The 14398-nt window shown below is 40.7% G+C and overlaps 1 protein-coding gene and 1 pseudogene across 1 annotated transcript; both read right to left on the bottom strand.

Moving 5' to 3' along the window:
• Positions 1–1815: 1815 nt before the first annotated feature.
• On the bottom strand, positions 1816–4430 carry LOC101305927 (annotated as a pseudogene).
• Positions 4431–9721: 5291 nt separating this feature from the next.
• Positions 9722–10387, bottom strand: LOC101305647 (probable phosphatidylinositol 4-kinase type 2-beta At1g26270-like). Its single transcript, XM_004295911.1, has 2 exons — positions 10235–10387; positions 9722–10090 (listed from the first exon to the last, which is right to left on the bottom strand). Exons 1-2 carry the CDS (start codon positions 10385–10387, stop codon positions 9722–9724), a joined length of 522 nt encoding a protein of 173 aa, XP_004295959.1.
• Positions 10388–14398: the final 4011 nt, after the last annotated feature.

The raw sequence follows: 14398 nt of genomic DNA, 5'->3' as shown, positions 1-14398 counted from the left end.
GAGAGAGAGAGAGAGTTTTCCAGATCAGAGGAGAGAGGGAGGAGGAGATCTGGTCGGAGATGTGACAGTATGATCGGGCGGTGACGATGACCGACGTGGCTTCGTCGGTGTTAAGGCCTCGTCACATACCGATGCGGTGCTTCGCCAGTGCTTTAGCTCGCCGATGTTTCGCTGGCTGATGTTTAGCCTCATCTGAGAGAGGAGAGAAAGAAGAGAGAGAAGGAGAATTTTTTTTTGGTTACAAGAGAGAGAGGGAGAATTTGATCCGTAAAAAGAACGAGGGTTAGGATATGGTGTTAATACTAAAAAGGGTGAAAATGTCTTTTTGTTAATAATCATTGATACGAGCAATCGAAAACTTTTTTCATTGGACCGGGCATTGTTTTAGCTGTTTTTGGGCATTTTGGCATTTTCCCTTACATTAAAAAGATTTTAGCTAACTGTATAACACTCGTAAATCAAGTAAGATTCATTGATACAACACTGAACAAAAGGAGAGCCAAAGAGTTACCATTACAGAGCTCCTAACACCATCAATTTCACATCCCTTCCCAAATCAACCCACATTCTTGCTTGGCATTGACCACTCACTTCAACCCCTTGCAACCCCAAACAAGATGGCACACACAAATAAGTCCAACATCAGCACCACCCACACATGCTTCCTCCACGTACACCTGCTTAGCCTTCTGCCTCTCACTCGAAAGCAAACCGGCATTACAAAATCCCTCCCATCCTCACACATCACATCTTTGCACACCTCCCCATTCACTACCCCAGACAATCTTTTCTTCTTCTTCAACCTATGGTTCCCTAGCAGCAGCGCCATCACCATTCTCTTCCCCTTCCCACTACTCGAATCCATACTCAAATTCATACTCGCCGACGGCGACGTCGACATATCCACCTCCAAATTAGACGTCATTATCTCCCTCACAATTGAAAAAAAACTCAGCCTGATAACAATGTGACCCAAACTCTACCCCATTATCTCCCTTAACCCTCTCAAAATCGCAACGCAACCGATTCAAGAACGCAACCACCTCCGATTGATCAAGATCTTGATCAAAAATGCCGACCAACACAAAAAAGGATGTATGCTAAACAAAAAAAGATTTACTTAACCAAACAATTCTTAACCACCCAAGATAGAATCAAACATAACTGAAAGACATATATCTAGCTGAACTGTATAACAAAACAAACTAAATGATATCAAAACCTGGCATTATATCAAACTGAAAGATATATATCCACACGTACATAAAATCTAATTGATAAAGCACCAACTGAATTCCTTTATATCCACCCAGAAAATCTAATTGAAAAGTACATGTAAATGTACCTCATTGTTTAGGTATTCTAATCATCAACATGGTAGGTACTTCTAGATGGATTTGAGTATGCCAAGGATGTTGCACCAATGGTCAGGGCAGTAGCAACTGTACCCCATAACCACCAATCTCGTTTGATCTTCTTCATCCTCTCCTAGGTCAGCATAGCTATTTCCAAGTCTTTGGCCTTAATCTGAACTTTAAAAGAGTCTTCAGCTTGCCTTTTTATTTCCCTCACATGCTTCAGCTCCATGTTTAAATCAGCTATCTTTAAGTCCTTGGCCTTAATCTGAACTTTAAATGAGTCTTTAGCTTGCCTTTTTATTTCCCTCTCATGCTTCAACTCCATGTTCAACATAGCTATCTTTAAATCCTTGGCCTTACTATGATCTGTCTCCTTCACAAGTGTCAGCCTAGTCTCACATAGCTCGACTTCAAGCTCAAATGCTTCCATGGCTGAACGATCTATGCCCCGAAGTTTCTAGTCTCCTGGTTCACCCTTCCAAGGCTGAAGGTCGCCAAATCTGTTGGCAAGGTGTCGTTCCATGATGGATGACACCGTTTTCATAAATGAGGCCTCACTAGCTACTTCTGCTTCTTGTATGATCTTATCAATGAGAGATAGTGTATTACAACTCGTCTTGGAAAGAATGCTTCCGAGGTCAAAGGGAGAGAGTCCTCTCTTTGCACTTTTCTTGAGAAGCATGGTGGAAATTCGTAGAGTCCTCGCACATCCATGAGGTATATTCCACCCACAACGCTTCAATAGTTGTATGTCAATCTCAGCATCTAAAGAGTTGATGTATTCAACAACGTCCGAGCCATACGGCAGCTTAGCTTGATCCCAATATAGCCACTCAAATGTCACATCACCATACTTGCATATATATATGAAAAGTACACAAGATATCATTCCTCAGCCCAAGGATTCAAAATTTAAGATTGAAATACTACAAAAGTGGCTGCGTGTAATGTAAAATGTACAAAGACATCATCAATATAGTACAATGTAAGGCTTCTCACTTTATTAGGCAGGCAGTAGCCATGGTCTCCAATAGATGGCCTTCGAGGGACCTCAAAATGTTGCCCAAGTTTCTATCTGTGTTGGACAAACTAATGTCGAGTTGACTGATCTTGTGCAGGTCATGATCCCGAAAGCCAGACGTCCCCATATCTTCACAACGTCCCACATTTGGGTGATACATCTGAAGGGAACCAACCTTCAACTTCTTTGTTTCCTCATCTCCCCCATGATTGAAATTGTTGTGGAGGCTACTCACTTTATTAGGCAGGCAGTAGCCATGGTCCCCAATAGATGGTCTTTGACCTCAAAATGTTGCCCAAGTTTCTATCTGTGTTGGACAACCTATTGTCAAGCTGATTGATCTTGTGCGGGTCATGATCCCGAAAGCCAGACGTCCCCATATCTTCACAGCGTCCCACATCTGGATGATACATCTGAAGGGAACCAACCTTCAACTTCTATGTTTCCTCATCTCCCCCATGATTGAAATCAATGTGGAGGCGGCACCTAACCATTAAGGTTGGTGCCACCCCTGCAAACCGATATTGTGGGTGTTGTGAGGTGGTCCTCTAAGTGGGTGGTCGAGCAAGTACGCCGCCACTTCTCTTATAGCACCTCCTCTAATTGTCGTTCTGATCTTCGCAACCACACCTTCTTGTCCGAGTGTCTTGATGTACCCATTCGGGTTGTTCAACGCATATGGCTCTTAGTCGACAGGTTTGAAAACAGCCACATATATGTCACCGTCAAAATCTAATTGATAAGTACATCTAAATGTACCTCATTGTTTAGGTATTCTAATTATCAACTTAGTAGGTACATCCATATGGATTTGAGTATGCCAAGGATGTTGCACCAGTGGTCAGGGCAGTAGTAACGGTACCCTATAACCACAAATCTTGTTTGATCTTCTTCACCCTCTATTGCGTCAGCATAGCTATTTCCAAGTCTTTGGCCTTATTCTGAACTTTAATAGTGTCTTTAGCTTGCTTTTTTTTAATTCTCTCTCATGCTTCAACCACATGTTTAAATCAGCTACCTTTAAATTCATAGCCTTAATCTGAACTTTAAAAGAGTCTTCAGCTTGCCTTTTTATTTCCCTCTCATGCTTCCGCTCCATGTTTAAATCAGCTATTTTTAAGTCCTTGCCCTTAATCTGAACTTTAAAGGAGTCTTTAATTTTCCTTTTTATTTCTCTCTCATGCTTCAGCTCCATGTTCAAATCTACTATCGTTAAATCTTTGGCCTTACTCGTATCTGTCTCCTTCACAAGTGTCAGCCTAGTCTCACATAGATCGGCTTCAAGCTCAGATGCTTCCATGGTTGAACGATTTATGCCCCCAAGTTTCTCCTCACCCGGTTCACCCTTCCATGGCTGAAGGTCACCAAATGTGTTGGCAATGTGTTGATCCATGTTGGATGACACCGTTTTCATAAATGAGGCCTCACTAGCTATTTCTGCTTCTTGTATGATCTTATCAATGAGAGATAGTGTATTACAACCCGTCTTGGAAAGAATGCTTCCGAGGTCAAAGGGAGAGAGTCCTCTCTTTGCCCTCTTCTTGAGAAGCATGGTGGAAATTCGTAGAGTCCTCGCACATCCATGAGGTATATTCCACCCACAACGCTTCAATAGTTGTATATCAATCTCATCATCAAAAGAGTTGAGGTATTCAACAACGTCCGAGCCATACGGCAGCTTAGCTTGATCCCAATATAGCCACTCAAATGTCACATCACCATACTTGCATATACATATGAAAAGTACACAAGATATCATTCCTCAGCCCAAGGATTCAAAATTTAAGATTGAAATACTACAAAAGTGGCTGCGTGTAATGTAAAATGTACAAAGACATCATCAATACAGTACAATGTAAGGCTTCTCACTTTATTAGGCAGGCAGTAGCCATGGTCCCCAATAGATGGCCTTCGAGGGACCTTAAAATGTTGCCCAAGTTTCTATCTGTGTTGGATAACCTAATGTCGAGCCGACTGATCTTGTGCAGGTCATGATCCCGAAAGTTAGATGTCCCTATATCTTCACAGCGTCCCACATTTGGGTGATACATCTGAAGGGAACCAACCTTCAATTTCTTTGTTTCATCATCTCCCCCATGATTGAAATCGTTGTGGAGGCGTCACCTAATCATTACGGTTGGTGCCATCCCTGCGAAACCGATATTGTGGGTGTTGTGAGGTGGTCCTCTAAGAGGGTGGTCGAGCAAGTACGCCGCCACTTCTCTTATAGCACCTCCTCCGATTGTTGTTCCGATCTTCACAACCACACCTTCTTGTCCGAGTGTCTTGGTATACCCTTTCGGGTTGTTCACCGCATATGGCTCTTAGTCGACAGGTTTGAGTACAGCCACATATTTGTCACCATCAAAATCTAATTCCTAAGTACATCTAAATGTACCTCATTGTTTAAGTATTCTAATTATCAACTTGGTAGGTACTTCCAAATGAATTTGAGTATGCTGAGGATGTTGCACCAATGGTCAGGGTAGTACCAACGGTACCCTATAATCACCAATCTCGTTTGATCTTCTTCACTCTCTCTTGGGTCAGCATAGCTATTTCCAAGTCTTTAGCCTTATTCTGAACTTTAAAAGTGTCGTCAGCTCGCTTTTTTTTATTTCTCTCTCATGCTTCAACTCCATGTTTAAATAAGCTATCTTTAAGTCCTTAGCCTGAATTTGAACTTTAAAAGAGTCTTCAGTTTGCCTTTTTATTTCCCTCATGCTTCAACTCCATGTTTAAATCAGTTATCTTTAAGTCCTTACCCTTAATCTGAACTTTAAAAGAGTCTTCAACTTGCCTTTTTATTTCACTCTCATGTTTCAGCTTCATGTTTAAATCAGCTATCTTTAAGTTCTTCGCCTTAATCTGAACTTTAAAAGAGTCTTCAGTTTGCCTTTTTATTTCCCTCATATGCTTCAGCTCCATGTTTAAATCATCTCTGTTTAAGTCCTTGGCCTTAATCTGAACTTTAAAGGAGTCATTAGCTTTCCTTTTTATTTCTCTCTCATGCTTCAGCTCCATGTTCAAATCTACTATCTTTAAATCATGGCCTTACTCTGATCTGTCCCCTTCATAAGTGTCAGCCTAGTCTCACATAGCTCGGCTTCAAGCTCATATGCTTCCATGGCTGAACGGTTTATGCCCCCAAGTTTCTCGTTTCCTTGTTCACCCTTCCACAGCTAAAGGTCACCAAATCTGCTGGCAAGGTGTCGATCCATGATGGATGACACCGTTTTCGTAAATGAGGCCTCACTAGCTACTTCTGCTTCTTGCATGATCTTTTTAATGAGAGATAGTGTATTACAACCTGTCTTGGAAATGATGCTTCCGAGGTCAAAGGGAGAGAGTCCTCTCTTTGCCCCCTTCTTGAAAAGCATAGTGGAAATTCGTAGAGTCCGTGCACATCCATGTGGTATATTCCACCCATAACGCTTCAATAGTTGTATATCAATCTCAGCATCTAAAGAGTTGATGTATTCAACAACGTCCGAGCCATACGGCAGATTAGCTTGATCCCAATATAGCCACTCAAATGTCATGTTACCATACTTGCATATACATATGAAAAGTACACCATATATCATTCCTCAGCCCAAGGATTCAAAATTTAAGATTCAAATGCTACAAAAGTGGCTGCGTGTAATGTAAAATGTACAAAGACTTCATCAAAACAGTACAATGTATGGCTACTCACTTTATTAGGCAGGCAGTAGCCATGGTCCCAAATAGATGGACTTCGAGGGACCTCAAAATGTTGCCCAAATTTCTATCTATGTTGGACAACCTAATGTCGAGCTGACTGATCTCGTGCAGGTCATGATCCCGAAAGCCAGACGTCCTCATATCTTCACGGCATCCCACATTTGGGTGATACATCTGAAGGGAACCAACCTTCAACTTCTATGTTTCCTCATCTCCCCCATGATTGAAATCATTGTGGAGGCGCCACCTAATCATTACGGGTGGTGCCATCCTTGCAAAACCGATATTGTGGGTGTTGTGATGTTGTCTTCTAAGAGGGTGGTCGAGCAAGTACGCAGCCACTTCTCTTATAGCACCTCTTCCGATTGTTGTTCCGATCTTCGCAACCACACCTTCTTGTCCAAGTGTGTTGGTGTACCCTTTCGGGTTGTTCACCGCATATGGCTCTTAGTCGACAGGTTTGAGTACAGCCACATATATGTTACCATCAAAATCTAATTGATAAGTACATCTAAATGTACCTCATTGTTTAGGTATTCTAATTATCAACTTGGTAGGTACTTCCACATGGATTTGAGTATGCCAAGGATGTTGCACCAATTGTCATGGCAGTAGCAACGGTACCCCATAATCACCAATCTCGTTTGATCTTCTTCACCCTCTCTTGGGTCAGCATAACTATTTCCATGTCTTTGGCCTTATTCTGAACTTTAAAAGTGTCTTCAGCTTTGACAAGACCCACCCCGAATTTTACCCTAAAACCCGGAGTAAATCCTGCGGTGACCACCTCCAAGGAAGACATTACCGAAAATTCGGCATAACCTCCCTTTAAAATAGGTAACCATTCCTAAAGAAAACCTGCAAACACTCCCAACATTTTCAATCCAACCTTAACTCTTGGAGCCTACGTGCTCCCCAAATACAACCACCACCAAGAATAAAAATAAAATCAACTTCCAGCTCATCACAATATTATCCAAATAAAATAACATACAACCTCCGAAAATAATATTCTAAAAATGTCAACAAGCCTTCGCCCACAACCGAAATAATAAACATTAAACCCAAGTATTCAGAGCTACTAGACACTAGTGGAAGTGAGAAAACACAGGTAGGTTAAACAGGTAACCTACGGATGAAAAGTGGTGGAAATGCGGGTGACTATGCCTCGCTTCCTACTAGATCCAACCCGTACTCTGCAGACTGGGCATTTTAAAACGAATGGCCCAGGGGAAAACATTTAATAACTTTAGAGCGAGTGAACAAAAATAAATTATTAAAAATATTTATGCATTCCCATTTTAATTTCCAAAGAAAATATACTGCATGCGGTAGCTCAAAAGCGCTCAGCTCACAAACTAGCAATTTCACGACTAGCTCCGGCTAGTCACAAACTCAAATAAAATGGAGCCTCTCAGGCTAAACTATATATAAACATATATGTGTATGTATTTACACTCGTCAGACTCCTTGTATGAATTCTATGAACAAATTAGAAAAATAGAAATTCATACAAGGCTACGACGTTTGCGTCTAACGCTCACGTCGCGCCATAATGGAATTTTTCCTCATTATGACCGAAGAGGACGATGTATATATACGTGTGGACTCCCTTTATAAAAACCTAAATGAACCAGAAAAGAAATTAGTTTTCATTTAGGGCTATGACGCTTGTGTCTAACATTCACGTCACGTCATAATGGAATTTTACCTCATTATGACGGACCAAGCACGTATGGCTAGCTAGAATTTATATACATATTATACTCATAACATCCAATAAACATATCCACCGAAAATCTCATTTTCGGGATCTCTCCAAAGGAGGAAAATTGCCAAATATCCGAGAAAGAAATAAATCTCAGCAGAACAAATAAATGATCAACATAATAACTCATCGCATGCTTTTCAATTAAAACCAAGGTCCACTCACAAATTAGGCCTAAGCCTGATGATGCTCCGAGGCTTCTTCTACTCGGGCCTCTTCTCGTCCTGAACCAAATATACAATTAATTTCCCAACTAAAAATCCAATATTTAAACAAAATGGGCAAAATTAAACGTGAGCCTCCCACACACTCATCATTGCCCAACTTCGCCATTCTTAACTCAAAATGGCTCAAACTTCACCAAACATACCGGCAGCTCTAATTACAACTTCCCCCAGAAAATGACTTAAATCCTACGGCCGGATTCTACATTATTCAACCGCCAAAAATACCACACTTCAGAAATTCACAAACCTATCCAAAACTCATCCGAAAATTCCATAATTCACATCAATAAACTCCCCTTAATATTCCACACTTAAAACTATACAAAACTCCCAAACAACGGCGGCGGCCGGAGGCTGATTCCGACGACCTCCAATGCTCACCAAATTTTAACAGCATCTTCCTCTCAACCCCCTCTACAACTTTCCTAACTAGCACAAACATCAATTCCAAGCCTAACTAGGGCAATCGAGCAAAACAACACAAAAAACCCTAGAGTTTCCACTCACCGGTTCTCCTTACCTGAAGCAAACTGAACCGAGTCCTTCTAGGGCAAGGCAACTGGGTTGGGGGTTGGAGACCTTCAAAACCATATAAGGCTTGCCCGGATTGGTGGCCGGAGGAGGAAGTTTCGGCGAAGGAGAGCTTTGGACAGCCGGAGGTTCAAGGCGTCGTTTCTCTCTCACGGCGGCGCTAGGGAGGCTGTCACAGGTCCAGGGAGGTAGCTGGGTCAGAGGCCAACCGTTTGGGACCGGAGCGGCGACGAACGGTGGCCGGACGGCGGCAAGCGGACGCCCGGAAGTTCGCCGGGGAGAGAGAACTCGGGAGAGGGCTCGGGAGGAAGAGGAGAAGAAAAGAGAGAGAAGGAGAGAAAAGATTTAGGCCTTCACACCCAGTCCAACACCATAATTATACCCAACTCCACCAAAATTTTACACCCCAAAATAATACCCTAATAAAAATTACCTTTTACTAGCCAAAATTTACCATTTTTACCGTCGTCGCATTTTTATCCTACGAGTAATTCTCCACAAATAACCGTCCCCCAAACCCCTCTAGGGACCAATTAAACTATAACTTCGTAGACGGAGACGGTAAAATTCTTATTATAACCAAGCTAGTAAATAAGGTAAAAATTTAAGGGTCGGGATGTGACAAGCTTGCTTTTTTTATTTCTCTCTCATGCTTTAGCTCCATGTTTAAATCAGTTATCTTTAAGTCCTTGGCCTTAATATGGACTTTAAAGGAGTCTTCAGCTTGCCTTTTTATTTCCCTCTCATGCTTCAGCTCTATGTTTAAATCAGCTATTTTTAAGTCCTTGGCCTTAATATGGACTTTAAAGGAGTCTTCAGCTTGCCTTTTTATTTTCCTCACATGCTTCAGCTCCATGTTTAACTCAGCTGTCTTTAAGTCCTTGGCCATAATCTGAACTTTAAAGGAGTCTTTAGCTTTCCTTTTTATTTCTCTCTCTTGCTTCAGCTCCATGTTCAAATCTACTATCTTTAAATCTTTGGCCTTACTATGATCTGTCTCCTTCACAAGTGTCAGCATAGTCTCACATAGCTCGGCTTCAAGCTCATATGCTTCCATGACTGAACGGTTTATGCCCCCAAGTTTCTCCTCTCCTGGTTCACCCTTCCACAGCTAAAGGTCACCAAATCTGTTGGCAAGGTGTCGATCCATGATGGATGACACCGTTTTCAGAAATGAGGCCTCACTAACTACTTCTACTTCTTGCATGATCTTTTCAATGAGAGATAGTGTATTATAACCCGTCCTGGAAAGGATGCTTCCGAGGTCAAAGGGAGAGAGTCCTCTCTTCACCCCCTTCTTGAGAAGCATAGTGGAAATTCGTAGAGTCCGCGCACAACCATGCGGTATATTCCACCCATAACGCTTCAATAGTTGTATATCAATCTCAGCATCTAAAGTGTTGACGTATTCAATAACGTCCGAGCCATACGGCAGCTTAGCTTGATCCCAATATAGCCACTCAATTGTCACATCACCATACTGCATATACATATGAAAAGTACATCAGATATCATTCCTCAGCCTAAAGATTCAAAATTTAAGATTCAAATGCTACAAAAGTGGCTGCGTGTATTGTAAAATGTACAAAGAGATCATCAAAACAATACAATGTAAGCTACTCACTTTATTAGGCAGGCAGTAGCCGTGGTCGATGGGAAGTAGATGGCCTTCGGGGGCTCGCAAAATGTTGCCCAAGTTTCTATCTGTGTTGGACAACCTAATGTCGAGCTGACTGGTCTTGTGTAGGTCATGAACCCAAAAGCCAAACATCCCCATATCTTCACTGTGTCCCACATTTGGGTGATACATTTGAAGGGAACCAACCTTTATCTTCTTTGTTTCTGTTGGGTTGGTCCCTCCTTAAAGGAGTTGAGAAACCCTGTAAAGATTTACACATGAAGAAAGCAAGAGTGACTATTGCTTTGGTGACCCATCAATTGTCAAAGGCTATAGCATTGTAGAGCTGTAGGATGGAGCATGAATTGTTGACATGAAGAAGCAAAGTCATGATATAAGGTGGTGGGAGTTGCCTTCTTTGAAGAAAGAAGAGACATGAAATTAAAGTTGCATGAAAACATTGAATGTGAAATATGGAGGGCTTGAAGGCTATCAATGTATTCACACCACAACATTCCATGAAGCAATGCCTATATAAAGGCATCATTGTACAACAACAAAGGAATCCGAACTTGCTCTAGTTCAAGATCAAGGGCAGAGTCATCCAAACTAGAGAGAGTTTGTGAGTTGTGAGATCCTCACTTGAGAGATTAGTGAGAAGAAAATTCCTCTTGAGAGATAGAGATGTGTTACCGCCACTTTAGTTAGTCTAGAGTGAGGTGGTTTTTTGTAATCCCATTATTTAGTATAGTGGAAAAAAGTACTACTGTTGCCCCGATGACGTAGGCATATTGTCGAACCTCGTTAAATATTGTGTCTTCTTTTTGTTGCTATTTTCGCAAATCACATGAGAGGTGAGAAAGTTAGATCCTAGGAATCCCAAGATTAAAATCTCTGCGATATATCCGATATATCCTCCGATATATCCTTTTTTCGAATGACCGATATATCTATAGGGGTCAATATCTTATCTTCCACCGTATCTACGATATTTCCCCGATATTTCTCTGATACCATCAAATATCTCCGATATTTATGATATTTCCGATATATCACCGATATATTAAAAAAATATCTGTAAAAAAAATTGAAATGATATCCGGAAGTAATTCTCTCGAGGTATATCTCAATGAAGAGTGTAGGTCTTGAGTGATATCTATGATAGAATCTATGATAGAAGTAATTCCCTCGAGGTATATCCCAATGAAGAGTGAGGGTCTTGACTCTTGAGTGATTTTCGGAAGAGAAATTCTCTCGAGGTATATCTAGACATATATGATTATCATATTCAACACTACAATTCGTACTATATAAGTCATATGTCTTGATCTGATTATTGTACTTTTGTGGACCAGCGTGCGTCTTATCAACAACTTAGATTCTCATTCTGGATGTAGATGAAATTGATGTTTGTAATATTTATATGTAAATCCAATAAATTAAAATTTTCAGAAAAAAATTCTTCCCAAAATACTGATATTTTTTCCCGAATTTCCCCTATATATCCGATATCTCTCTTTTTCAAAGGACCGATAAATACACAGATACTGATATTTTAATCCTTGGATAACCAATTATTTGTCTGCCTTGTATTAGGCAGCCACTTCTTTCCCAACAATTTCCTCACCTCCCCTATGATTGAAATCGTTGTGGAGGCGGCACCTAACCATTACAGTTGGTGCCATCCCTGCGAAATCGATATCGTGGGGGTTGTGAGGTGGTCCTCTAAGAGGGTGGTCGAGCAAGTACGCCGCCACTTCTCTTATAGCACCTCCTCCGATTGTTGTTCCGATCTTTGCACCCACACCTTCTTCTCCAAGTGGCACGGTGTACCCTTTCAGGTTGTTCACCGCATATGGCTCTTCGTCGACAGGTTTGAATATAACCACATATCTATCACCATCAGAAGCATCCGACATGGAATAAGTTCCCCCAATTCCATCTTTTGCAAGGCGCGGCTTATGCCTTTGAAGACCATGAGAGGTCTTGTGAACAAGCTCCTTAATCACTGAAAAATAAAACTTTGTATCGGCAATAAGAGGCACAACGAGGAGTTGTTCTTCTTCTGCGGTGGCTAAGCCCTAAAAACGTATCAAGTATCCCTAAATCACGAACAAAGAAACCAATTAGCCAGAATTCAGGGGTTTATCTCCAAAAAAATCCAAACTTTCGGGATCCCAATTAATTTTCTTTTAAAATTAAGGCCTATCAAATTACCAACCAAGAAACAAATTGGCGAGAATTTCGGTAACCCAGAAAATTCAGAGGTTTATCTAAAGAAACCCAAAATTTCGAGATCCCAAAAAGAAATTCCAAAAAGTCAAGGGTTTTCTCAATTAAAACACAATCCAGAAGATAAAAATCCTTACTTTGAGGAGGAGGATTCCAGTTCTAGAAAACATGCCGCTTCCGGAGATGGCAGCTAAAAGGGGAGTTCAGGAATACCCTTGAGGATGAAATTGCAATGATGATGAGATGATTGGACTTCATTGCAAAGCCAACAAATCCGGTATAGCTCATACACATCTTTGGATAATGAGATTTCATGTTCAAATCTTGGCACCGGAAAACCTTTTTGTAACTTTTGTTTTTGCTATTTTTGTGACTGTTTTTTTTTTTCTTATTTATACAACCAAAAGTCCTAATAGTCAACAAATTCAGTGTAGCTCATACACATCTTTCGGAAAAAAAAATAACTTTTTGAGACTCTTCTTACTTCTTTTTTCTTTTTCTTTTTTTCATGTTTTTTTTTGGGAGAATGTTCTATTTCGATTCCTTGCTAGCTCTATCAACGTCACAGAATTAAGCAAAGCCAAATGTGACAGATGCCAAGCGATAGGTTCTTTTTGGACGGTGCATCTCCAAACCCCATACCTCCTCCCCTTTGATGGCACCCCATGATTAGAGACCTAACCAACTGACCACGTCTTCGAGTTGACCCTTGTTTTCAAGCAAAGCAAGCAATCTAGCTAGGCCAACAAAGTCCAAGACAGTAATCCAATATGTAGAACTACCTGATTACTTGGCCTACCCGTCGTCGACCTCCCTCAATGTTCTTCTATCTTCTACTGTGAAAACGATCGACCATAATGCTTTGACATGCTGCCCTATATTGACGTTCACTTTGTTCTCCCTTATCGTAAGGGTCAACTTGCCACTAAAACTTAGGGCTGGGAGAGATAAGTAGCTAGTGAGGTGATGAGGATTAATAATTGGAAATGACATTGATGTGGAAACTCGACGTAGTTTGCGGTTAAAAGTGGTTCTTGTGTGTAGCACGAGGCCACAAACTATAATGTCAGCTTAGGCCAAGCATACCTATATAACCTCCCATGGAATATTATCGATTATCGGCTTGACTTTTGAAATGGAGAAACTAGGTTATTAAGGGCATGTGTTTACTGATGAGAACTCTAGCTGTAGAGTTTATGTCATTGCCTTAAAATCTCCTATAAAACAAATGAAGATCATGAATTTATGATTCGATAGAGCAATAGATGGAAGAAAGAAGTGTGAAATAAGAGTTCATGTTAACATGCGATAGTTTAGTGGTTGATCGCGTAGTTGTGTTTTTTAGGCTGATAGGGAAACTACAATCCGTAGCATGGAACTGTACGTGCCTATGCACCTTCATTGACATTGGTTTTGGAGTGGGAAGACTTTGGTTATGTGAATGACCGTGACATTGAGTGCTATCTAAAATGTAAGGTTCCCCGTTTATACTTCTATCATCAAATATTTCGTGGGTTATGAGTACTTCACATTTTGATCAACTAAGGCTCTAATGCGTGTTTTCGCATTGATCGTTCTTTATATTTATATATTTATATATATTTATAGGGTCCTTCTAATGAGGGATCCCTTTTTTTGTTCATTTCTAGGGATATGGTATTTGACAAACTTCCCGATCATTAAATCACATCTCCACCGTTCAGTTAATAGGTTTATATGAGTAGATCACTTATGCAAATTTTTAGAAAATTTGATGATCGTTAAGTCATCTAAATGTTTGATTTATTTTTAATGATCTTGAACGGTGTAGGTTTGACATAAGTGTTAAGTTTTTTATTTTAATCTCAACCATTCAAGCCTATTAAAAAACAGATCTAATGGTGTAGGCCTATCCCTAGAAATGAACAAAAAAAGAGATCCCTCATTGGAAGGTCCCTG

The sequence above is a fragment of the Fragaria vesca genome, linkage group LG3 (genome assembly GCF_000184155.1).
Source record: "Fragaria vesca subsp. vesca linkage group LG3, FraVesHawaii_1.0, whole genome shotgun sequence".
Taxonomy (NCBI): Eukaryota; Viridiplantae; Streptophyta; class Magnoliopsida; order Rosales; family Rosaceae; genus Fragaria; species Fragaria vesca.
This window is presented reverse-complemented; position numbering and strand designations above follow the sequence as displayed.

Excerpts from the sequence above, each read along its gene's own strand:
- LOC101305647 (XM_004295911.1), bottom strand. The coding sequence starts at position 10,387 with ATGGGGATGTTTGGCTTTTGGGTTCATGACCTACACAAGACCAGTCAG. Across the intron at positions 10,091-10,234 it reads GCTACTGCCTGCCTAATAAA|TATGGTGATGTGACAATTGA; the intron begins GTGAGTAGCTTA and ends ATGTATATGCAG.